This window comes from Carassius gibelio, chromosome B4, assembly GCF_023724105.1.
Source record: "Carassius gibelio isolate Cgi1373 ecotype wild population from Czech Republic chromosome B4, carGib1.2-hapl.c, whole genome shotgun sequence".
In the NCBI taxonomy this organism is placed as follows: Eukaryota; Metazoa; Chordata; class Actinopteri; order Cypriniformes; family Cyprinidae; genus Carassius; species Carassius gibelio.
Genome location: NC_068399.1, coordinates 19,960,881 through 19,986,831, shown reverse-complemented (window position 1 = coordinate 19,986,831; position 25,951 = coordinate 19,960,881). Strand labels below are relative to the sequence as shown.

General features: G+C 36.0%; 3 protein-coding genes across 3 annotated transcripts; all 3 read right to left on the bottom strand.

Moving 5' to 3' along the window:
* Positions 1-1,148: 1,148 nt before the first annotated feature.
* On the bottom strand, positions 1,149-9,129 carry dera (deoxyribose-phosphate aldolase (putative)). The gene is made up of 9 exons (XM_052554985.1): positions 8,967-9,129; positions 8,374-8,471; positions 8,154-8,301; positions 7,180-7,275; positions 6,922-7,056; positions 6,609-6,737; positions 2,305-2,417; positions 2,072-2,221; positions 1,149-1,800 (listed from the first exon to the last, which is right to left on the bottom strand). Exons 1-9 carry the CDS (start codon positions 8,995-8,997, stop codon positions 1,744-1,746), a joined length of 957 nt encoding a protein of 318 aa, XP_052410945.1. The 5' UTR covers positions 8,998-9,129; the 3' UTR covers positions 1,149-1,743.
* A 481-nt stretch (positions 9,130-9,610) lies between these two features.
* helb (helicase (DNA) B) lies at positions 9,611-17,850 on the bottom strand. The gene is made up of 13 exons (XM_052554103.1): positions 17,523-17,850; positions 16,287-16,640; positions 15,791-16,020; positions 14,641-15,690; positions 13,765-13,942; positions 13,487-13,628; positions 13,184-13,320; positions 12,572-12,656; positions 12,419-12,478; positions 12,032-12,266; positions 11,698-11,853; positions 10,973-11,605; positions 9,611-10,517 (listed from the first exon to the last, which is right to left on the bottom strand). Exons 1-13 carry the CDS (start codon positions 17,731-17,733, stop codon positions 10,389-10,391), a joined length of 3,600 nt encoding a protein of 1,199 aa, XP_052410063.1. The 5' UTR covers positions 17,734-17,850; the 3' UTR covers positions 9,611-10,388.
* Positions 17,851-18,180: 330 nt separating this feature from the next.
* On the bottom strand, positions 18,181-25,930 carry LOC127956271 (DNA helicase B-like). Its single transcript, XM_052554104.1, has 13 exons — positions 25,783-25,930; positions 24,410-24,781; positions 23,437-23,657; positions 22,529-23,185; positions 22,274-22,451; positions 22,050-22,191; positions 21,603-21,733; positions 20,321-20,405; positions 19,964-20,023; positions 19,662-19,878; positions 19,328-19,483; positions 18,945-19,219; positions 18,181-18,867 (listed from the first exon to the last, which is right to left on the bottom strand). The coding sequence occupies exons 2-12, from the start codon at positions 24,534-24,536 to the stop codon at positions 18,950-18,952; spliced, it is 2,244 nt and encodes a 747-aa protein (XP_052410064.1). The 5' UTR covers positions 24,537-24,781; positions 25,783-25,930; the 3' UTR covers positions 18,181-18,867; positions 18,945-18,949.
* Positions 25,931-25,951: the final 21 nt, after the last annotated feature.

Here is a 25,951-nt window from a genome sequence, read left to right as displayed (position 1 = left end):
GTATATCATCCAGCTCTAGACATAACTTACTGGTACTTGAATACTGTATAATATACAAACGCGTATTTCTTCACATGTATTATGTAGTCAGATTTGTTTATTTTGGCATAGAATGTGTGATTAAAGAGCTGTTTTGTGTTGGACGAAGATAAATAAAATACGCATATTATATCTGCCAGCTATATGACCTTGTATGAAATACAAAGCACAACTGCAGCGGATACACTGCCTAAAGGACAGAAAGTGATTGAGTAAAAGAGAGGCAAAAACTAGAAGAAAAACAGGGAAGAGAGCAAAGAAGAGGAAGTGTTTGTCTGTGGAGGGGAGAATCAATCTGAAGGCTAGCTCAATCCCTCAGTGTTATCTGGCTTGGTGGCGCGGGCCACGGGTCCAGATTGCAGATGATCTACATGCCTTTATGTAAGTGAAGCTAATCTGTCATGGCCTGAGGGAGGTGGGGAGAACCAGACGGAGCGCCGGGGCTCCATCACTCTTACTCAGTCCTGCCAGTGTGGTCCCATAAACTACCAGAGTCCCTGCTAATGAGACACAGGCACACACAGACACACAGCTGCCAATCAACATGGGAGATAGATAGATAGATAGATAGATAGATAGATAGATAGATAGATAGATAGATAGATAGATAGATAGATAGATAGATAGATAGATAGATAGATATCTTTTATCGCTTCTCTGTGAATACAAATCTATTTGTGCTCCAGTTTTCAGACTGAATTTACAGAAGTTTCCATCCTGCTCTACTCTCACCTCTCGGCTCATTCCCCATTCCACAATTAATTCGGTCATTTATCCTCCATCCCAGTCAAGGGCACGGCCCGAGATCTCTTAATTAAAGAAGAAAGAGAGAAGAAAAAGAAAGTTCTCCATCTTCAAACGAAGCTCTAACTGGCACGCAGCTTTATCTGATCATTTAAACTCTCTTAACCCCTCTTAATTAATCCCAAACACACACTTCTGACATCCAGCGCTTGATTAATGAAATTAGTTCAGCGGAAGTCAAATAACATCAGCCTCGGACAGTGCTAGCGTAACCCCAGTTGAAGCTTACGAGATCTGTACACTTGTCTGAGGAACAACTGCTGGGAATCGTAGATGTGAGAAAGTGATGCAAGAGGCCTTTGCGCTGACGTAAAGTGAGCACTTTTACTTCGGATGGTTCAGGTTGCACCATGTCATCCAGAAATCCAGATATGTTCTTGGGTTTGAATTATTATGCAAGATAACTTGAAATAGACATTCACATCTCAAGTTTTTACATTAGAATAAAATATATTCTTAGTTTATGATGAAAAATACTGGACTTCATTTAAAGGGATAGTTCACTCAAAAATTACAATTCTGTCATCATTTACTCACCTTCAACTTGTTCCAAACCTGTATGAGTTACTTTCTTCCATTGTTAAAAAGATATTCTGAAGAATGCTGGTAGCTAGTTGACGGTACATATTCACTTCCATAGTATTTTATTTTTCCACACAATGGAAGTCAATGGCTACCATCAACTGTTTGGTTACCAACATTCTTCAAAATATCTTAATAAAATTAATACAATTTTTGGAACAGCTGAAAAAAATGATACAATTTCATTTTTGGGTGACTTATAATTATAACTTATAATTGACCTCATAAACAGATTTATTACATGACTTATTTCCATCACATCACTGGCTGATCTGAACAGTTTTCATTGGTTGAAATCTCCCATGATTTTGCACAGATTCAGGCCATAGGGAGTTCATGATATGCAGGATAGCGTCCAGTCACGTAATGGTAAATCTGTAATAAAAAGACAGATTAAAAATAATTCAGCTGCAGCAAATCTATCTAAATTGATAAAAGCTTTGTCAAAAGCGGTTACATTTATTCTAATACATAAATAAAAGGAATAATCTAGATCCTATTCATCACAGCATACCAGGGTCACGACTCTGCACTCCCTGAATAGTGTCTGTTTCCATCCTTAATGGGTGGTAATTATCAGTTTATCACACCTGAAGCCAGAATAGAGTGGAGCTGAGAGTGTGAAACACAGTGTTGGTTTAATTACCTGCCGTTCGATGTCAGCTAGCAGGCTACTCGCTCCCAGTCGGAAAAGGTGAGGACTGAGCCACTCGTCTCCAAGCTCTTCCTTCATCAGGGTCAGCCACACCAGAGACTCCTGCGCCGTACGGATGCCTCCCGCGGGCTTGAAACCCACCTTAGGAACAATGAATGCATCAGTCAACAGGCTGGATGATTTATGGAAAAGAAGGTGATTTGGAGATTCAATGGGTCGTTTACCTTATAGCCTGTCCTTAAGTAGTAGTCACGGATGGCCCGCACCATTACGATGGCAACGGGGTAAGTGGCATTGACTGACTCCTTGCCAGTTGAAGTTTTGATGAAGTCAGATCCTAGTGGTTACAAAATACAGGAGACACAAAACCTTTTGACTACTGGCATGAAGTCTGGTCCACTTTGATGATTATTTAGGCCAAAGCCAATGTAGACAATTATTCTAATTTCTAAATGTATATTTATGTCTATATCTATATTTATCTATCTTTATTTAAATAAATAATAATAATCAAATATATACATATTACATTTACATAACACAAATTATTTAAATCTCAAAGAGAAAACCCTTTAAAGTAATAGTGATAGTGTGTGTATGTGTGTGTGTGTGTGTGTGTGTGTGTATATATATATATATATATATATATATATATATATATATATATATATATATATAAAATTTGACCTTTTATGAATAGATATGTACCTCGAATTATGATATATGACCTAAGGAAATACATTTAAAACCCTTTTTTGAACATAATTGATAAGAAATACACTCACATGTATTCAAGTTCAAGTATTCAAATACTGTATGAATTATCTAAGCAAATTAAAATTATTCAAATCTTCAGATAAAAAACATTTATTGTAGATTTAAAAAAATGTGAGGTCATATATCACATTTTGAGATAAATATCACTGTATTTTGCAAGTCACAGCATATAGCATTTAGCAACTAACCAACTTATTTTTGGACCAAAATGTATTTTTGATGCTTCAACAAATTCTAACTGCCCCTCTGATGTCACATGGACTACTTTGATGATTTTTTTCTCACTTTCTGGACATGGACAGTATACTGAACACACAGCTTCAATGGAGGAACTGAGAGCTCTCGGACTAAATCTAAAATATCGTAAACTGTGTTACGAAGATGAATGGAGGTCTTACGGGTTTGGAACGACATGAGGGTGAGTCATTAATGACATAATTGTCATTTTTTGGTGAACTATCCCTTTAAGATTCATTCAATCGCATGTATTCAAATTGTAAAGAAATAAGCTATTAATTTTTACTTGAGGATTACACCACATGATATTTCCATCGAGCTGAAACTTTCTTGAAAATTATATTAAGATCTTCAAAATTGACATGAGTGCGAAGACTGAAAGATTTCAAACAACATGTTTTTAATTGTCAGACTGCATCTGCATACTACAGGTCAAACCGGTTAGTCATTCGAACTGTCACTTCGTTAACAACCCCCAAAAACTTCCATCTGACACTTGTTTTTGTTCAGACTGATAGGTCAAAGTTCACATTTCAACGAGCTCTGAAAATAGAAAGTCCTGCACATTTTTAGCACCTCCATTCAAGCACTTCGGAGAGGCGTCAGTTTTTTGCACCCCGACAGGACATTAGTCGCGAGGGCAGGGGAGGCTAGACAAGAACATATGGTCCCGTCGAGAGGGCGCAGAGGGTGTGCGTTCGTTCATCAATAAGAGCTTTCATTTCTCCCTTCCTCTCCTTCATAGCCAATTACGGTTTATCAGCGTTCCGATAAAAATAGAAGATAAAATGACGCTTCTAATGGATGAACCACAAACTGTGGACCAGCTCTAACCCCCAGCACCCGAGTCCCGCCTGCCCTTCCTCGTGTCTAATGACTGTTCATTAACACACAGAACAAGATGAACATTTTACAGTTCATTAAAGATACTTTCTATGTGTTTTTCCACTCTTTTTTCCACCCCTTCCCCTTTCCTCCGACACTCTTTCACTCTATTGCTCACCCTCTCCCTCAAACTGACATAATCCTTGAGATTCGTTCTGGGGAGTCTTAATTACATGATAATGGATAACGGTTATTAAACGCGGGCGACAGTAATGAAGCTCTATTCATTTGCGGCGGTGCGGGGGGACACTGCCGGAGAGCGTGGGAGTAAAATAGCTCCGGCGTCGCAGATTAATAGGTGAAATTATCATTCAATTTCAGAAACCTCATATGCAATTCATAGGAACAAGGGGAGATTAAGGAATGAGCGCGGCGACAAAAGCAATGCATTTTAATAACGATCCCTATCAGAGCCGCTGACAATTGGGTACAGTAATCGGCTTAATGTGCAATGGCTATTAAAGAATACAGTCACTGGACTGCTCTGTGTGTGTGTGTATATGTGTGCGTTTGGACATCTGGATGGCAAAGTGCAGAAAGGATGAGCAATGGCGCCACCCTGTGGGCATAAGATCAAACTTGCTAAGGCAAGCATCCCAGTTAGTTTTGATCATACCAGGAGGTCAGATTTAACAGGTTAACTTGTTCAGTTAGTCCCTGCTGGTGAATGCTGTTACTGCACAGGCACTCAACAGTATTTGTGCATTTTTATGACAAAAGGGAAACAAATGAAACTGTACAATATTAATAAATACATGCATAAATAAAAACATGCATGCATACATTTTTGACAGAAAAAAATGAAGCCTTAATGACACAATAATGGATAATAAATGTATGTTCTACAATACAATACATTTAAAATAAATTGTTAAATAATTACATATGTTAAAATAAATAAATGCTTTAATAACTACAGTGGGGCTCGAAGGTTTGAGCAATCTGTGAAAATATGAGTAATTTTTAAAAAATAAGAGAGATCATACTAAATGCATGTTATTTTTTATATATTTCTGTCCTGACTAGGATATTGTAGATAAAAGATATTAACATTTAGTCCACAAGACAAAAAAATGCTGAAATTGTTAAAATAATCCCACTCAAAAGTTTGGGAACCCTTAGTTCTTAGTACTGTGTGTGGTCACCTGATGATCCTCGACTGTCTTTCTGACTGTCTTTCTGTTTCACCCCCCAGCTCGTAAGATGCATTACGAGCTGGGGGGTGAAAACTTTTGGAATTTGAAGATCAAGGTAAATTGTACTTCATTTGTGTTCCGGGAAACATACAAGTATCTTCTGTTGCTTACGAAGGGCAGAACTAAATGGAAGAAAATTATATTTCAACAAAATAAGACGAATTTGGCCATCTTCATCGTGTTCAAAAGTTTTCACCCCCCAGCTCTTAATGCATCTTGTTTCCTTCTGGAGCATCAGTGAATGTTTGAATCTTTTTAAATAGTTGTGTTTGAGTGCCTCAAATGTCCTCAGTGTGAAAAGATGTATCTCAAAATCAAAAAGTCACTGATGGAAAGGGTTCAAATATGCAAAGATGCTGGAAAACTGAAGAATCTGCAGGACCTTAAAGATTTTTCTGAAGAACGCTGCTCAGTTTAACTGTTCAGAACAAACAAGGGACTCATGCACAATCTTCACAAAACAGAAAGACAGTCGAGGATCATCAGGTAACAGCACACAGTACTAAGAACCAAGGGTTCCCAAACTTTTGAGGGGGTTATTTTAATAATTTCAGCAATTTTTTTGTCTTGTAGACTAAATAATAATACCTTTTATGTACAATATCTTACTCAGGACAGTACTAAATAAAAAATAACATGTATTTAGTATGATCTCTCTTATTTTTTTGAAAATTACTCATATTTTCACAGCTTCTGCAAGGGGTGCCCAAACTTTCGAGCCCCACTGTAATTAAAAATATAAATGTGATGTAATATATATATATATATATATATATATATATATATATATATATATATATATTTTTTTTTTTTTTTTTTTTTTTTAAAGGCATAAAATTAATATCAGGTTGACACAACTTTCCTGATATAATATGGGGGAGGGGATTATTAATTAAAAGTTAAATTAATTCCTGAAAAGAAATCCTTATCTAATAGTTTGACAGAAGCCTATTATTTCTTTAAAAAGTAAGTATTTTTATAATAAAATATAAATATTATTTATTATTTTTAACATTTGAAAAACATGTCCAAAAATAAGTAATGTAAAACAACTGAATGAATGAATGAAAGAATAATAACAATAATTTAAATTATCTAAATAAAATAAAATAAAAATAATAATAATAATAATTCATGCCCTCTGATATTTACATATATTTTGCAATAAGGAATATTAATACCACTGAAGCAAATCAAGCTCGAAGGGCAATGATGCAAAATGCTCATGGTACAAGACATGACACAGACGTATAATTGACACCTGTGTTCACATCGATGTCCTGTTAAGAAATAAACGGTTTGAAAACCTTCCTTGACAGTGACTTAAAAATGATCATGTAAAATAAACTAGACTTTTATTTATTATTGATTCAAGGCTGCACAGCTGCAAGCAGTTTCCTACAGAAATCCCATTTCTAGCTTAATGTTCTCACCTGCCATCATGGACACCAGACTGGCCTTGTAGACGTTTGTGAAGGTTCCCAGCTCTCCCACCGCCAGGATGGTCTTCATATGGGCGTCTCCACAGGCCTCTCTGAACTGCCGGATCTCATCGTAGAGAGCTGAGGAGACAAAAATGATCTCTGAACAGGTTGTTGGTTTAATAAAATATCAAACAAGAACTAAGGAAAACCCTGCTGATGGTTATGGTCAATGTCAGCTGCTCAGTCTGAAAGAAACCAGCGTAAACCAAGAGCAACAGGCTTGTTTAAGAAGGAATTCCTTTAGCGCTCTGCTTACACACACCTGTCCACTGCCCAGTGAGTGCCAAAGTCCGGTTGATGACAATATCGATCTCTGTAGCACCATCTTCCACCGCCATCTGTACCTCCTCAAGACGGGTCTTCAATGGAGTTTGTCCAGCAGGAAAACCAGTTGCCACTGAAGCAAAGAGAATGAGCAAAAGAGACCCTGAGGTGAGACAATGCAGTTGCACCCTCTCTGGGAAGCTGTTTGAAGAAGGAATGAAACGTGTTTTAAGATGAGCGGTTTCAAACGTCTTACCAGATGCAACAGGAAGACTTGATTTGGCTGCTTTAAGAGACTTCACAGCATCAGCCACCCGTGATGGGTACACACATACCGCTGCAGTCGTGATTCCTGAAATCACGCACACACACACACACACACACACACAGTGTTCAAATCAGCGAAAATTAATTTAATGTAAAGACACAATTGTAAAAAATAAAATACAGCATAAACTTATAAAGAAAAATTCTTAAAAGTCCTGTTAATGTCTGCTGTTTATGATGTTGCATACTACGGTTTTATTTAGCAAACTGTAGAATATTTAAGTTGTTCAGTGTAAGTCACTGATCTCTTCAGCAAATCAACTTCTGTGAAAGAGCTTTGTTTCCCTCTTGTGGGCAGATCTACAGTGACAAGCTTATGTTATTGATTCTGACAACCATAAATACAGTATCAAATATAATATTTATTATAGAAGATATAACATTAATAAAATAGTTTAACAAATAAAAACTGCTATAGAAACAATTACATCCATATTTATGTAACTTTTTATCTATGTTGACAACAGTTGTGCTGCTTAATATTTTTTTTTTTTTTTTGTGGAAACAAATTTTGAAACTGTAATCTTTTGTGACATTATAAATCTATTTACTATTGCGTTTGATACATTTTTTAAGTGTAATGTTTTATTATTATTATTTTTTTTCTTTATTGTGATTTATTTGTAATTAGGCTGACCTACGTAGTTCTAGTAAATCTGCATGGGATCTAAATATCTGAATCTGATCCATTATTATGAATAATGCATCTAACAGTAATTTGTTTAATAGGTTTTAAATACATTTTTAGTTATGTTTAAGGGAAAAAATAGTTTTACATTATAGCAAACAGCAATCTTAGTAAAAGAATATAACAGAAAGACGTGGAATCAGTGGAATTCAAGTGCCAAGAGGGATGATGTGACATGAAACAATCCTCCAGACAGAGGCACCTTTGTGACAGACCTTTGTCGTGCATGTCCATGCTCTTCAGCAGATCATGCCGGATCGGCTGTGTGGCCTTCATGCAGAGTCGATGGACATTTGAAGGTGTATCGTCACCAGCTAGTGTTGTCAGGTCAATGCATGTGACGGCCTTCAGCAGCCAGGCAGCCTACAATAACAATGCAGGTCAATAAAGATGTATTTGAGCTGACATAAAGCAAAAATACAGTCAACTATTTACCTGCCACTGTTTTTTGGCCACTTTGCGTCCCTGGATCTGCTGAGCTCGTTTAAGAACAGCCTGAGTGTTGACTCTGACTTTCGACACCCATTCAAGATCTAAAATAAAGCAAGAATAAATAATAAAAGAGGTCTTAAAGTCAGTTTTGTCTTGTTATTTCCCTCTTCTCAATGCGAGTCATGAGACACATAAGTCATGTGAGATTCATTAAGTGCATTTCAGCTGTAAATGGTTTGAAATCAACTGTATATTTGGAAGAAAGAACGAAATCCAGAATAAGACTTGAAATGAATTACAAAGATCAGCAGAAGGTTGAATTTTGGAGTTTAGAACGGGACAGATGCAGATGGAGTTAAAAATTAACTGCACATAACACCAAGAATATACTTTGCACTTTACATGTTCAATGTTAGATGTATAGACTAAATTACACCACTTACACAAATAAAATAAAAAAATAAAAACTTTATTTTCATGTTTTCTGCCTTGTTTAATCATTTATGTTCACATTATCACGTGGAAAATGTAGCGGTATGTAAAAGCTCGGATTCGTTTGGAGAAAATGATAACACGATAGAAAAAAAACAGCTCACCAAGATCCATTCCTGGATTTCTAGCGGACATGATGTTAAATTCAAATTACTCAATGAAATTAACTGAAAATATTTGTTAATTTTGGAAAGTAGTATCACTGCACACTGACAGCTTTAACAATACGAGTCTTCCGGGATCGCTCGTCACTGACACGTCACTCTTTCAGCCAATCATTCCACAGATACGTAAGGCGTAGAATGATGACGTTCTTTCTTTTCTTTTTTTTTAACTAACGTTAGTGAAGGCTCCAAAATCACACTAGAGCAGTGGGATTTCTTTTTGAAGGTAAATAATATATGAATCTACTTATTTTAAACAAGAAAAAATAAGAGTCAGTGTCAGACAAGAGAGTATAGGACACTGACATTCTCTTATGTATGCGAAAGTATGCATAAGTATACAAAAATATTTTAATCAATATAACAAAGTAGCCTACTTAACGTGCAATGTAAAATATTTACACTAATTACCCAATCCAGCTTTAAATTTAAAAACTTTTAAATTAACTTACATTTTAAATGTTTAATTTATACAAAATTTCTATATTAAAATATATTAAAAGTGAAGTTAAAAGGACAAGAATATTTCATATACATATATCAAGCAGGCATTTGAATTAGAATAAACAAACATACAAAAATGCTACTGTTCAGTGGTTTATTGTTAGACAACTGTCATGCTAAGCTTTTAAAATAACCTGTCACATCCTTCAGGCTTAAAATAAAAAGTGAAATTATGGCAACAATAACAATACAATGACCAATCAAAACGTAATAAGATTTTAAAGTGCATCCTAACCATTGTTAAGAAATCCTAAATTCTTCAGTCTAGAACAAAAACATTGCTCTGGCCCTAATAGATAGAAACTCTGATTTACATTATATAAACACTGAGGGGAGTTTTTTCTTTTTTTTTTAATACCCTGCATAACGTTTGCTAGTTTGCTAGTAAGATATTAGATAAACATATAAAAGTATTTTAAAATGACATCGTTAGAAACAAGGACAAGCTTCAATTACAAATCTGATCTAGATACGGTAACGTTTTCTTGTATTGGTGTGTAAAATGGCAAATTTCAGATTTTATCATTCTTTTACACAATTGTTAGTTACATATGATTTAAAAATAATGCTTTTCTAAGGATGCCTTACAGCAAATGGAACTCACACATTTCTTCCACAGTATCACAATATATAACAAGATATAGTTATTCTTGGCATTCTTTTTCTTATGACTATTATTAAACAGTAAAGTCCTATTTTAGATAACAGAAATCATGAGTGAAATTAGCAAATTATTCATAATTAATCGTTATGTAAACGCTAACTCTTGCTCATCCAAATCCTCTGAAAACCACCCCCCAAAATACGCATTAATTACATTCTTTACAGCTTCGACATGTGGTCTTGGCACGGACCACACTAAGGCTGTTTCCTGTGAGAACATGAATTGTCTGGGAAGAGCTGCCTGCCAGATTTGGGGCTGGGACTGGTAATGGACAGAAGCTTCAGCCTTGAGCTGCCCAGCGGAGACTCTTCTGAAGTGGTTTGCTGGAGAGGAGATGACAGAATGTTATGCACATTCAGCCAAAAACCTTTAGTATAGGACATTTCCAATAATATCACATGGACATTATATATTATACATTTTGAAAATGATTTGCAATGAATTTTATAATCTTAAACGTAAAGATCTGACACATCATCCAATTTAAATGATTATTTCTGCATATTCAATTGAGTGTTTGATAATACATGGACATCTGTTTGCACTTTTTATTTCATTGCTTTGCTGCATCTTATTTAATTTATAATATATTAGTGTAAATACATATTTCTTCATCATTGCACAATTATAATGCCATTGCACCAATGTACACGTGCCAAGTAAAGCTTATTGAGATCTTCATCCATTAAACAGTTAGCAAATATTATTTTTGTAATCACAGTTACATAATGACACATTTTTTGTTGATCATTTCCAGATGTTCTAGTGCATCCATTACCTTTGGTTGTTTAGTTGGTGTAGAGCAGATGTCTACAGGGATAACCCGTTTAGAGCCCCTACTGCATTCATTCGAGGGAGAGCTGACCTCTTCTAACAGTGGCGCAATATCAACATGATTGGATAATTCGAATGCATTTTCATTGTGCATTTTGCTTGGCTCATCGCAACTGTCCATAGGCGACCAAGAGTAGGTTTGAGTGAATGCTACATCATCTTGTAAACGGATATCGTTTGATGTTTGATGGCTTCGTTCATTTCGATCTTCATAGAGGTGGTGTACACATGAAGGTCTGGACAGCTTCGAGTGGTGGCGACTAGGGGTCTGCGAGGCCACTGGTGTGGACTGTGAAGGGCCGAAACCGTGGTTCACAGGAGTTTCTACTTGATTCTGACTGAAGGCAGACTGAGTCAACGAGACTTCAGGACATTGCTGGGAAACTACGTTCGTGACGAAGCGGCACAATCGTGTGTTACGGGGGATTATCCATCTCTTGATGGCTCCTTCTAGATCACGCTCTCTACCCACCACATAAACACGCTTCTGACCGCGTGTTACTGCAGTGTATACGTGCTGCCAGTTTTGAGCAGTGCTGTCTCCAAGAACGTACACAATAGTTTCGGCCTCTGAGCCCTAAAGTGAGAAAACAAAGAGCTGCATGAATCTGAAACAAATGCTGATGTCAGGTGTGAATGGGGCCATAAATTAACAAAAAGGATCAGTACCTGAAAGGTGTGAATGGTTCTTGCCCAAGCATGGCGCAGTTTACACTCTCTCTGTAGCTCCCTGTAGCTACAAGTCACCACACATCCATTGTCATCATCTAGTGTCAGGAAGCGCATCATTTTACGTCCGTTTTCCTCATTCTCTTTAGTCACATCCTGTGATTGATGAACAATAACAATGGCAAGTTAAATTAATCTATAATTACTCATGTACTTAAAACTAAGCATTTAGAATTTAAAAAGAATTTAAAAAAGACTTTTTCTATTTCTCCAGCCAGAATTTGGGGATTATTAAATTAAAACATATATAAATTGTTCAATAAATAATCAGTACATCTTTAATGAAGAAAATTTCCCCATTGCACAGTCGCTTTTTCTTCTCTTTCGTCTGTTCATTTTGAGTCTGATTTCCAGCATCATCATGGAAAGACCGAGTGCTGTTTTGTTCAGCTCTGGCAGTATCAGAGGAAGTCACTCCTTCTTTCTTTTCCTCATGGTCTGTCACATAGCCATTCTTAGTGCAGCAAACTTTATCTTCTGGTTGAAAGTTCAATTTGTTTTTGGAAGTCCTGAAATGAAGGAAACTGAATATTAACACCAAAATATTTGCTAAAAACATAATCTATAAAGCTTTAAAAAAATGTAAAATGTTTATATTAAACAAAAAGTAAGTGTCCTACTTATTTAATTATAAGAAAATGAATAACTTCTATTCACACACCTTGTAATATGTTTAGAATAATGTTTACAACAAAGCTCATTGATCAACTCGCAGTCCTTTCTGTGAACAGTAAGAACAGCAATTTTAGCCTCAGGGACAACATTTGCTGAAAAAGATTCTCAGCATAGTGTGACAAAGTATAATCGGTCTTACCTTCTGAAAGCCACAAACTGTGACAATTTATGATCCTCCAGTCCAGGACCTTCCTGAAGTAAGAATGTAATGGCATCCTGGAGGTCTATCCAGCAAAATATGATTAAATAAACTTCAAATACAGACATTTTGCCCATTATAGTGAATTCGTAACATTACACCTCATACAATAATGTTCGTCAAGAGCTTTTGTTATTATAATTGCAATAAACTTGCACCAAAGTGCTTGTGGGGAGTGAAATGTATTGAAGATGGCTGTCTAGCTTCTGGATTGATTGACTGATCTCAACCCAAGGTGTCGAAGGATTCACAGATGACAGGAAGTGTGTTTTCAGGAACTATCCTTTGAAATCCTGCAATATGCTAGACATACAGGAACCAATATCTAAGTCTAACCGATCTAAGTCTGTTTCTTTTGCTATTCTGATTGCACGGGCCGTCAGGTTCACACCTTTGATGCATGAGCAATTGATGTGCTTCTGAGGCACAGTCACAGTGTAATTACCACACATCACTCTACAGTCCCAGCTTATAAAAACAAAGTGTTCTAAAAAGAATAAATGCACTGAAAAACATCCAACATGTTCACATTTTTCATAACTGCTCACTTACCAAATCCATCATTTTCACCACAGATTTGGACAAAAATGAACCTTTTGTCAGATGGCACTTTGGAAGGTCTCATCATGTCTACAGTGGCATCAAACTCCAGAGGACTGTAATGTTTTTTTATACCCATCTCTGAGATGCTGAAAGTTTATGGAAATAACAAAAGTATAATTAATAAAGGTTTGAGTCCATATTAAACATACACACACACGGCAGTCTGTGAACCACAAAGGTACTAAAAGGAGGAAGATTGTATTAATTTATATAACCCTATAAAACATTTAAGAATTCAAACTATCTGCTCACACTCCAGCGTTTTTGACGATGAGCTCAGACTCTGAACGATGGTTGGTCCGCATCTCAATAGCCCACCGGACCTTCCTGAGACCTGTAAACAGATCGTACAGTGTGTTTCCAGGCTCAATGCTGGGCAACTGTCTCACATCACCTGCAGAGACAAATAAATGTTTTTGCTTGTTTAATAGTAATACAAGAAGGTACTTAAGCTATAGAATAATGTTGCCAATAAAATGCATTGTAAATAAACCCTAAAAAAAAGTATTATGCACGCAATATGCCTTTACCCAAAAGGATGAACTTCTGGAGTTCTGCGTGTTTGGTAAGCATGCTGAGAATAGAGTGCAGGATCTGAACAGACACCAAGCTCCCCTCGTCGACCACCAGCACCCGCACCTTCGAGAACTTCCATGCCTCAGGATTTCCACTTCCATCTTTTTTTGTGTTCATGAAACTCCATAAAACCTAAAAGAATGGGGATTTTTTCTGTGTAATATATGTAACTAATACAAGGTATTTAAAGCAACTGAAACATGTTAAAACAGCAACAGTGCATTAACCATTACCAAACCTTGTACAAGTGTGATGTATAAAATGTTTTCTAAAGTTAAGTAAATGTAAATGCTGTTTAAATGTCAAGAAATATTAAGTAGTATTACGTTATGTACTGTATATGTAACATTATGTTATGAAATACAATGTTCCACTGTAAAAAAAATTAATACAATAATTAACATTAAGTTCTGAAATTTTACGTAATGTTTATGGCATATAATGCTGCGAAATACTATGTAAAGTTGTTATGATTAAGTTAGTAAAGTTATATTATTATTAGTATTACTATATTATGACACTTTATCTAATATAATGTAAAGTTTAAGACATGTACCATCATTAAAATTTTATGCAACTGTGAAATACAGTTATATGTAAAGTTGTTATGATATGTAGTGTAAATATATGTTAACTTGTGTTTATATTGTTATGTTGTGTACAATTGTTTATGTAACATTATGTTATGTTGCAGAAGAAATTAAGTCATGTAAAGTTGTATCTAGTGTATTATTTTAATCCTTATGTTTGTATGTAATCTTTAAGTCATGTAAGGTTATATCAGGAAATTCGATGTAATGTAAAGTTATGTTAGGTTACGCAGACTATACCTGGTGCATAGTATAAGCAGTGAAACCGGTTCTCTTAGTGAGAAGTGAAGCAGCTCTTCCTGTAGGAGCAGTGAGGAGAACCTCTACAGGCTTTTCATCACTGTCACTACTTTCATTATCTTTTTTCTCCTTGTGAACATCTGACAGCAGACCATTACTGGACCCCTGAGAGTCATTCTGAAAGTCCTCACAGGCCTTCAGCACCTCTTCTCTGTCACTTGTCTGTTGCTCAATGGCCGCCTTAAACACCAGGCTGACCACTGTGGTCTTCCCACAACCCCCCTTCCCACTGATCACAGTCACCGGGTTGGTGCACATCATTTCTGCTGCTCGCACTTGATCGGGGTCTAGCTCTATAGTTGAGGGATCAATGTCAAAGTTAGTGGAGTCATTTGAGGAGTCTGAAGTTACACTTTCCTCCTTAATAGTGAGCTTTGTAATTTCATAGGACTGACAAGAATCACATGTTGTAATTGCTCCATTGTGATGGACTGCGCTTGAAGTAGCAGGCTGAGGAAACGCAAGATCCATCTGCTCAACCTTAACCTCCTGAACAATGTCATTTTGTGCTTCTGAAACTGATGTTTTTGCATCAGCCTTAGATTTCTTAGAGAGAGTCATACTGTGGTTTTCCCGGGCCTTCGCCCTTAATCTATCCAGTTGAGCTTCACGAAGAACCTCTCTCACATCCAAGTGGATCTTCCAGGGGTCTCCCTCAACAAGGCCCCTCAAGCATTCGGCAATGCCTTTCTCGTAGCCGAAGAGGTTCCGAAGTGCCACCCTGTCACCTTCTCTTTTAAGCACCCCCTGCTCCACAAGGAAACTTAAAGCTTCCCAGGTGCCCAGATGTCCCGTCTCATTCGATATATTCTTCTCCAGCAGCTCCCGGTCGGCGTATGTGCTACCAGTGGCTCCGCAGTGTCTTTTCAGTTCTGTATACAACAGCAAGGCATTACGTTGCAGCACCGGGATACTCCAAAATAAATAACAGAGCTTGAAGGCCTCCATTTGTGCTTCACATCGGACCAGATGTAATTCTTTAAACATGATCTGTTGAAAAATATTCATATTAAACAATAAAAAAAAAAACAATGCAGGAAATAAAGTAAGCTTAAGATTTCAAACCAAACCATCAGAGTAGCCATCTTACATAATTGAAGCCCAGCTTCCATACATCAGTTTTAATGAGCTCCTCAAGTTTGGCCAATACATTTGTATCGCTTCCTTCTGTAGTAGTAGAATCATCTCGCTTAGAAGTTTCAGGCACGTGATCCATCCTTCCTTTGTTTATTATGTCCATAAACTGGCCTGGCAGCAATGTCGGTAAGTATTTCATGATTTCAGGGTACAAGCTGGCGACTCGAATGTGTGTCCAAGCCGCTGTTTTGATTAAAGTACATAGACATGATTATGATATCAGTATCACTTTTTCATATTCATTATACATGCAAAAGTGTCTATTTAAGGTTCAGGCATCAGATTAAGCTCTAGAAAGTTACTTCAGGTCTGGTTGTGCCGAGGCTCTTCTGTGTCTTTGTTTTACGACAAAACATGTTTAGAATTTTTCTAAATGTAATAATTCTACCAAAAATCACTTTACTTGTGTCATAGAAATTATAGAAGCAAACATGGTATACATTTCCAACCTGAGCGATTGACATTTGACTTGAGCTGTTTAGCCACAGCTTTATTCTCAGGAGATGAATCTTCAAAATCCTGCAGGACGTCCAGCACATTGCCAAGCTCCACACGTCTGTCGTTGGGCAACCACTCCATAAACAAGTTAACAAAGTCAGGTTCTGCCTTACATGCTTTAAGAAAGAGAGACACAAGTGACCGGCCCTCTGTTCCCAGATCAGTACGGAGTCTGTAGGAGGGGAAGCCTTTAACAAAATTTTTGTGCCGGCCTTGGTGAATTGTACAGGTAACCTCCCACCAGGGGTCATGGAGGGGAAAACGGCCATCAACCTGATACATCTTATTACCGACCATGAATGGAACTGCAAAAGAAAATGATAAGACATGCATGAGGCCTTTTGGTCCCTAAATAAAGACTATATGTATATAAACAAAAATAATACAAGTGAGTTAATGTACAAATAAGCTTCATTATCTTAACAGAATTTAGACATAACAATGTTGATTGTACTAAACGCTTTGTTATAGCAACATTATCTGTAATAATATTAATTTTAACAGTGAAAACTGTAAACAGGAGACTTTGTAACTAAATAACCTTTACATATGATTATGTTTTCTTGTGACAGGTAGACTGTAACAAAGGATACCTGTAACAAAGTAAATAAACAAATCTATCACTACTTGCAGGTCAGTGATGTGCCATGCTTGTTTTGGTGTTCACAGGTTAACGTTACTCAAAATTTAAAGATTTACAGCTCTGAAATAAAATAATTTTACAATATAAGGAATTACAATAACAATTTAAGAGAGGAAATTACAAATTAATCAAACATGGCTGAAAGTGAAAAAAATGGCATATAAGATAAACATTACACGGTAAAAGGCATTATCAAAAACAAAATACAAAGAGTAACTTATAACATTTGTTATGTTTTATTATGAATACTTTTACCCCCAATTTAACACATAAAAAACGTCCATATGTAAACATTGATACTTTGTTTTCTTATTACAATGAAACAATATAAACACGGTTTCTATATCTTACCTGCAACCGCGTAAAACGTAAACATGGTTAACGTTACGTGACTAGCAAAGTTAAAAAATAAAAATATTTTGTGTTTTATCTATCAACAGCTATGTTTACTTGTTAAAACTGTTTATTTTTTTCACCTTGTGATCATTTAACAATTAAACAACCAAGGGATAACGAATGTTTGTTAGTAAATGTGTTGTTTTACCTTCCTTTGACGCCACCACGGAAGATTTAAACATGTTTCCCCCAGATGAAACAGAATCCATCTCTTTCATGTCCAGAAACTCGGGCTGTGTTTCCTCTTCTTCATCTTCACTTTCAGAAACATCTTCTTGGTTTGACTGTACAGCGTGTCGTTCGGGCAAAATGTAACCAGTTATGGTTTTTAGTCCAGCGGTGGGACTTTGCAGCGCCATGTTTGAAGATTTCGACAGTTCGCGGTTCAATTCTTGACTCGTTGACTGTAAACAGTCAACATTGGCGCATTACGCCAAAATAAAAGTCCGATCAGTTTATTTGCAGCTTCCTGTCAATGGATTCACTAAACAAGTCAAAAATAAACAAAACTATCAGACATAGTATTACAAAATAAAATGCATTTATTCAAGAGTATAGGGAAAAAATAATTTCATTTTTATTTATTAATTGCATGCAAAACCTATTTTATAACATTATAAAAAAGGTTAAACAAAAACTAAATAAACCTATATTAAATTAATAATTCTATATGTAATTATTATCATTTTCTTTCTGGTCCCAAATGTAATATTTCAAGCTCGATAAATCTGCAGTCAGCTACTTTTTATTGTATTTTACTTTTTTTTTTTTTTAACAAACCAAAGGGAGGATAAAAATAGCATAAAGATAACCTGAACATCAAACTGCATGTAGATGTATTTTAATTGTGATTAACAAAGAAATCAACATAAATTATTTTAATCATTCTTAATATTGATTTAATGTTCATTGTAAATTGTCAATTGTGCCGAAATGTTAGACATGCACATCCCATTACATGCCATTCAGACAAAGTAATAATAAAAATAAAAAATAACATAAAAGCATGCCATCAAAACAGTTAGAATATCCAGTCAAAAGTAAAATAGAGAAGATGCAGAGCTGAGAACAAATACGTTATATTGTAATAAAAAGCATAATTCAAATTTAACAAACACACACACACACACAAAATCTGATTACATGATTAATATTTGATATATTATAATATATTCATATACCTGGGTAAGACAGTGCCACATAATGTCAACAGTATAATCACTTATACAAATGCATTATTAAGACTACCTAATTTCAGAAAGTTAACAATAATAGAAATAAAATGTATTCTATCATTACTGAAAAAGAAATAGTGCAATCGTTTCTTTCAAATACAGCATATTTGTTTTAAAGTAAATATCCTGAGACTTTGTATTTGCACTGGTTTGAATTAGATCTTGAATTAGGAATCATCAGGGAATCATCAGCTCCTTGCTGTGATATTTGGGACTTCAGTTTCTGCTTTCCAATGGATGCTCTTCTGAAGTGGTTTGCTAGAGCAAGAGTAGGCCATAGGTTAAAAAGAATATCAGTGTACTTTTGATCATTTACAGATGTTTTACTCTGTCACCTTTATTAGTTCACTCTCTGACGCTTTGAGTCTGGACTGCAATCAGACTGAGTGAAAGAGTCCTCAAAATTTAGTTGGGCAACTATCTCCTTGACACGGCCACGCAGTCGTGTGTTACGAGGGGTGATCCTTTTCTCAATGGCTCTTGCTAGATCACGCTCTCTACCCACCACATACACACGCTTCTGACCGCGCGTCACTGCAGTGTATACGTGCTGCCAGTTTTGAATAAAGGTATTTCCAAGAACGTACACAATTGTTTCAGCCTCCGAGCCCTAAGGTGAAGACAAAACATGATTAGTTGCATGAAACTGAGACAGATGCTAATATTAGGTGTTCATTTTAAACAAAGATCATCCAGAGTGTATTTGTGAACTGTAGACCTGAAAGGTGTGAATGGTTCTTGCCCAAGCATGGCACAGTTTACACTCTTTCTGTAGTTCACTGTAGTTAGAAGTCACCACACGGCCGTTTTCATCATCTAGGGTCAAGTAGCGTCTTGTTTTGCATCTTGCTCCCATATCCTTGTCAATTACATCCTGTGTTTGGATGTAAAATATCATAAAAATGCACCAATCAAATTCATGTAATCATTTTAACTGCTCACAAATTGATGTCAGTTTACTTTAACACCACATATTTCAGATTAAAGACTTTTTAGTATTGTAAAAAAAAGCAAGACAATATCAAATCAAGGCATTTTCCCAAACACTTCACCGCTTTAATGAAGAAAATTTCCCCATTGCACATTCTTTCTTTTTTCACTTGCTTCTGTTCATTTTTTCTTTGGGTACTTGGAATATCTTGGGACGTTCCAGCAATATCATGTGCATGCGCTTCTTCCATGTTCTCATTATCTGCTTCTGAGATATAGCCATTTTTTGTGCAGCATACTTTATCCCCCACTTCAAAGTATATTTTATTTTCATGAGTCCTAACAGAAACAAAATAGGAATACAAACTGTTAAAAAGGGAACCAGTAAAGGTGATGAAATTGAAATTAGTATGATTTTACTTACTTTGTAACATGATGTGAATAATGCCTGCAGCAAAGCTCATTGATCAACTGACAGTCCCTCCTTTAAGTAAAAGCAATAATTTTAGGTTACCATTTATTTGGGACTCAACTACATTTGTTGCAATGCAAGATTTTGAGTTGTAAGTGACAGGAGGGCCAAACTGAGAGTTTTAAATATGGGTTGTGTCAAAATTGATCAAAATTGATCTTCTGTGAGCAACATACTATTTACATATGGTTCTTTCCAAGTTGTAGGTTTCCCTTTGAGAAACGAAGATAATTTAAATTTAAACATGAGAAGGAGTTTAAGGATATCACCTTGGGTTTTTTTTTTTTTTACCTTTGAATGAGATCTTACCTCATAAATGCCACAATCTGTGATGATTTATGATCTTTGAGACCAGGAGCTTCCTTGAGTAAGAATTTAAGGGCTTCCTGGAGCGCTAAGCAACCAAAATATATTTAAAATACACATCAAATAAATATTTAAATTACAGCTGTTTCTCTTTAATAATCAACCAAACATGCCATTCTAATTATAACATGCAGGCCCGTTTCTAGCCAATTTCATGCCCAATGTAACATATATATATATATATATATATATATATATATATATATATATATATATATATATATATATAATATATAGTATGTGTGTGTGTGTGTGTGTGTGTATTCAGTCACCAGTTTCTTGTCACACTGAAATTGGTTGTCATAGTAATGACACTAATTTGTGGAGATTCAGCCCATTGTAAGTTACACAAATCTGAATGCATGATTTTTAAATTGACTGTTAATATAACGTTTTCAACACCTTGGTAAGGTTGCATTAAACTTGACAAAGCGGTTTAATAAAGGATGTACTGATCTTTATACAAGTCCATTGCTATGGAGGACAAAACCTGCAAAAACTAAAAATAAATAAATACGCAAATAATTATGGATTGATAAAATTACTCGTTACTAATTACTTGACAAAGAAAAATAGCATTTTTTATATATAATTTGACAGTTTAGTGAATAAATCATAAAAATCTAAAAAGTGTGCATCATAATTAAGACATATAGGAACACTTTAAAGTTGCTATGAAATGGTTGTCACTCTCTCATTAGCATGTTGCATATTTATTTATTTACTTATTTATTGTTTTTGCAGGTTTCATCCTCCATACACTGCCTAAAACATACTGATTTTGTGCACTTTATTTACTGTGCCAATATTTTAAATTGGCCTTTGAACTTAGCTTTATTGCATAGCAAACAAATAAAGTGTTACCTTGCCAAAGCACTGACAGAGCCCACCTATCTAATGGCGTGGTTTGAGCACTCCAAATGCAAACTTTGCATGCAACCATCAAGCAGCAATTGACAGTGCTCTAATCCAATGTCATACAGGCCTTATCAGATTGATAGTAATCTAACTCAATAATGTTGGGGGATCCAGTGGGGGCGGCAGTCATATTTCAGGGTGAACATGCCACTCATTATCACAACCCTGCTAAATATAGTGCCAGTACGAGTGCTCATTGGCGCCCCTTCAGCTGGTGGCACCCTAGGTGACCGCCTAGTTTGCCTATGCCTAGAAACGGCACTGATAACATGTCATAATGAAATTGTGTTGTAAAATGCTCACTTACCATCATCCTTCTCACTGACTTGGACAAAAATGAAACTTTTGTCAGATGGCACTGTGGAGGGTGTTGTCATGTTTATGGTGGCATCAAACTCCACAGGATTGTAACGTCTTTTTTTTCCCATTTCTGAGATACTGAAAGATTTTGAATAAAAATATAACAACAGTAACACTATGAGTATGAGTACTAGAATGTGAACTAATTAGGATTCAGCAAGACATAGCATTAATATTTGTACCTACAGTGTACCTAAAGTCAAAAGCATTTGAGTATAAGGTAACATGGGTTAAGGTTAGATTTAGGGTTAGGTTCAGGGTTACTGCATAGTTATTACCCAGTTATTGTAATTGTTATAATAAGTATATAGTATGTACATATGGAACAGGGCTGTAAAATAAAGTGCTTCCTTATTTACTAATCAAAAGTATAGCGCTCAAACAATCTGCTCACAGTCCAGCGTTTTTGACGATGAGCTCAGACTCTGAACGATGGTTGGTCCGCATCTCAATAGCCCACCGGACCTTCCTGAAACCTTCAAACAGATCGTACAGTGTGTTTCCAGGTTCAATGCTGGGCAACTGTCTCACATCTCCTGCAGACACAAAACAAAATGAATCAAATACAGCTGTTTATAACCATTATTGAAATCTGATACACATGCAGTTTGCTCTTACCCAAGAAGATGAACTTCTGGAGTTCTGCGTGTTTGGTAAGCATGCTAAAAACAGAGTGAAGCATCTGAACAGACACCAAGCTCCCCTCGTCGACCACCAGCACCCGCACCTTCGAGAACTTCCATTCTTGAAGATTTCCATTTTCTTGTTTTTTTCTGTTCATGAAGCTCCATAAAACCTTAAAAAGATGAACACACAAAAAGGAACATCATACAGTAACATTGATTTTACGGTACTTGTGCAATGTGGCTGTACCTGGTGCAAAGTATAAGCAGTGCAGCCGGTTCTTTTAGTAAGAACTGAAGTAGCTCTCCCTGTAGGAGCAGTGAGGAGAACTTCAATAGGAGGCTTTTCATCACTGTCACTGTTTCTGGTCTGTTTCTCCATGGCCATCTTAAACACTAGGCAGACCAATGTGGTCTTCCCACAACCTCCTTTCCCACTGATCACCGTCACCGGGTTGGTGCACATCATTTCTGCTGCTCGCACTTGATCCTCATCTAACTCTTTAGCAGAGTGATTTAAGTCATCATGAGCTCTTTGAAGAACCTTCCTCACATTCAAGTCGATCACCCAGGGTTCTCCCTCAATCAGGGCCCTCAAGCATTCAGCAATGCCTTTCTCATAGCTGAAGAAGTTGTGAAGTGCCACCTTGTTGTTCTCCAGTTTCAGCACATCATGCTTGTGAAGGAACGAGAACCCTGCATCTTCAATTTTCCACTGTTGCATTTTCTCCAGCAGCATATTCTGTTCAATGTATGTGCTGCCAGTGTCTCTGCAGTAGTCTTTGAGTTTAGCATACAATTCTAAGCCGTTACGCTGCTCCCCAGTCATTCGGCTGAGCAAATTACAAACCTTGAAAGCTTCGAGCTTTGCTTCACATCTGATCATATGGAATTCTCTAAACATGATCTGTCAGAAAACATGACAACATTGAGACAACAACCTGATAAAGAATATGCAAAAACTTAAAATAAAAAAATAAATAATATTTATAAAAAATGTTTCAGCAACATCCAAAAACTAGAGAAGGAAAGCTATGTCTGAAAGTGAACTGTTTTAAAAGCTTGAAGTTTGAACAGATGGACAAGTAGAACAGGCTGAAGGACTGAGGTGGATGAAGAGGTTGAAGACAAAAGAAAAAAAAACAGATTTGTACTTACATAGTGGAAGCCCAACTTCCAAACATCAGTCTTTATCAACTGCTCCAGTTTTTCCAATACGTGCGTGTTAGTCTGCTGCTCCGGAGTTTCTTCAGTGGTATCCCGGGAGTTTTTCATCTTTCCATTGCTTATTATGTCCATAAACTGGCCTGGTAACAATGTTGGCAAGTATTTCATGATTTGAGGGTATTTTCTGGCAACTATCACATGTGTCCAAGCCACTGTTTTTCAGGACAAAATGAAAAACAACAAGCACAGTAATATCATTTTTAACAGTCATGTCAGATATGAAATCAACAAAGAACCGATTTGTGTAAAAATCACTAATGACGGGATGTTTATATAACAATCTAACTAAAGATACACTAATCATTTGAAAGGAGTGTAATAAATATACCAATTCATCTTTATATAACATCACTAAAATATATTTTAATATACAAATACTACTTTGATCAAATTTAAATTTATATTCACACAAAAATTTTGCCTTGTCTTTCTTTCACATTCTAATGATACTTTGAGTCTTTATTTTACAATAATATTTTTTGTAAAGTTCGTAACATAATATTCTCTTATATCCACCTTATTTTTTCTATAAGAGTAGACGCAGCCATTTGTAAATTTTATGGGTCTGGCTTCCAGTCTCATCTGTGCCAGCTATTGTTAGTTGTACAAAACAGCTTGTTTTGCTGCTTACAAATTGTTGTGCCTTTCCATGTTATTTTAATGCTTTATTTTAATTATGAACACACTGGTTTGTAGTGCAAAAAGCACTCTCGTTATTTCCCTATAGTGGCTAATGAAGTCTTGCCCATCAGCTTACTTCAGCATCGAACAATAAGGTGGATAGATCACTTCAAATACAATCTACTAACTTACTTAAGCAAACATTGGAGTGGTCCTTCAATAAGCTACTGAATGGGCTAAATTGTTATAATTATTTTGAAAAATATGTGATGAGTGGTCCAACCTGAGTTCTTGAGATTTGACTTGAGCTCTTGAGCCGCAGCTTTATGATTTAGTGCTGAATCTTCAAAATCCTGCAGGACATCCAGCACATTGATAAGCTCCACCACGTTTTTGGACAAAAATTTCATAAACTCTGTAACAAACCCAGGTTTTGCACCACATGCTTTAAGAAAAAGAGGCACAAGGGAATGGTCCTCTGAGTCTGAACTCAGATTTGTGCGGACACTGTAGGAGGGATAGCTGGAGGGGATGGTAGAAAACTTGTGCTTATTGACACGGCGAACTGTGCAGGTTACCTACCACCATGGATCACAAAGGTGAAAACGGCCCTTAACCTTGTATGGCTCAATCTCATTATTAGCCATGAATGACACTGCAAAAGATAAAAAACATGTACAATGGCAACAAGCTTAGTCTCTCTCTTTCAGGAATGAGATGCAACAGTGGCATACAGTAATTTAACATCTAACAATGTAAAGTTTGTAACTTTTACCTGTAAAAAGTGTACACTAAATATAATACATTATGGTAGACGAACTAAGCATTTGCCTAGGGCACCACCAAACTGTTTTATTGATCAATTCGCGATACAGCTGTGACAAGAAGTTTCCGTCCGAGTGTGTGCGCATCCATAGCATACATTAACCCTTATGAAACAAAAATATATTGCAGTATATTGGAAAATATCATGTAATATATTAGGCATATATTCTTATATATATATTTATTTTTTCCAATATATTGCAATATATTGAAAGCGGCAATCATTTGTATATTTTGCAATATATTGTATAATATATGTATCATCAATATATTACTAAATGTATGCAAATTTATAAAATATTAGAAAATAAAAAGGGAAAATAATATATTACAATATAGGCTATCATTTTAAGAAATATATTGGTAAATATATTTTTCTTTCGTAAGGGAAAAAGGTGGAAGACATGGAAATAGTTTGCCATTTTTACCCTATTGTTTGTTTTATTTATTTGCTCAACGTCTTTTGCGATTTTATTTCTCTTACTGTTGTAGATAGCCCATAGCGGGAAAAAAATATCTATTGTGTTTGGGCCCAATGACCGAGCGAACAGGTGCCCAGAATGCTTGCGTAAATATGGCCCTGTGTGCGGGGCACGGTTGACCAGGACTAACTAGTTATTATTTAGTTATGTAACCGATTTTAAAACAATTCTGGCAGGCGAAACCACCACACATTTATGATGTTACTATGACAGTCGAAAGACTTCAGACAAAAGACTGCAATGTGAATATTTAATTTAGCCAAAAATGTAGTTAGGAGATAAATGAGTTAAACAGCAATAGCTGCTTTGAAAGTTGGTCTGTTTATTAGTAAACCTAATATGCCCATACCTTCTTTGGAAGCAGGTACGGAGAACTTAAACACTTTTCCTCCAGATGATACCGACTTCACCTCCTTCATGTCCAAAAATTCTGTCTGTATTTCCTCTTCTTCATCTTCGTTTTCTACATCATCATCCTCCTTGTTTGCTAGAATGTAACCAGTTATGGTTTGTTCAGA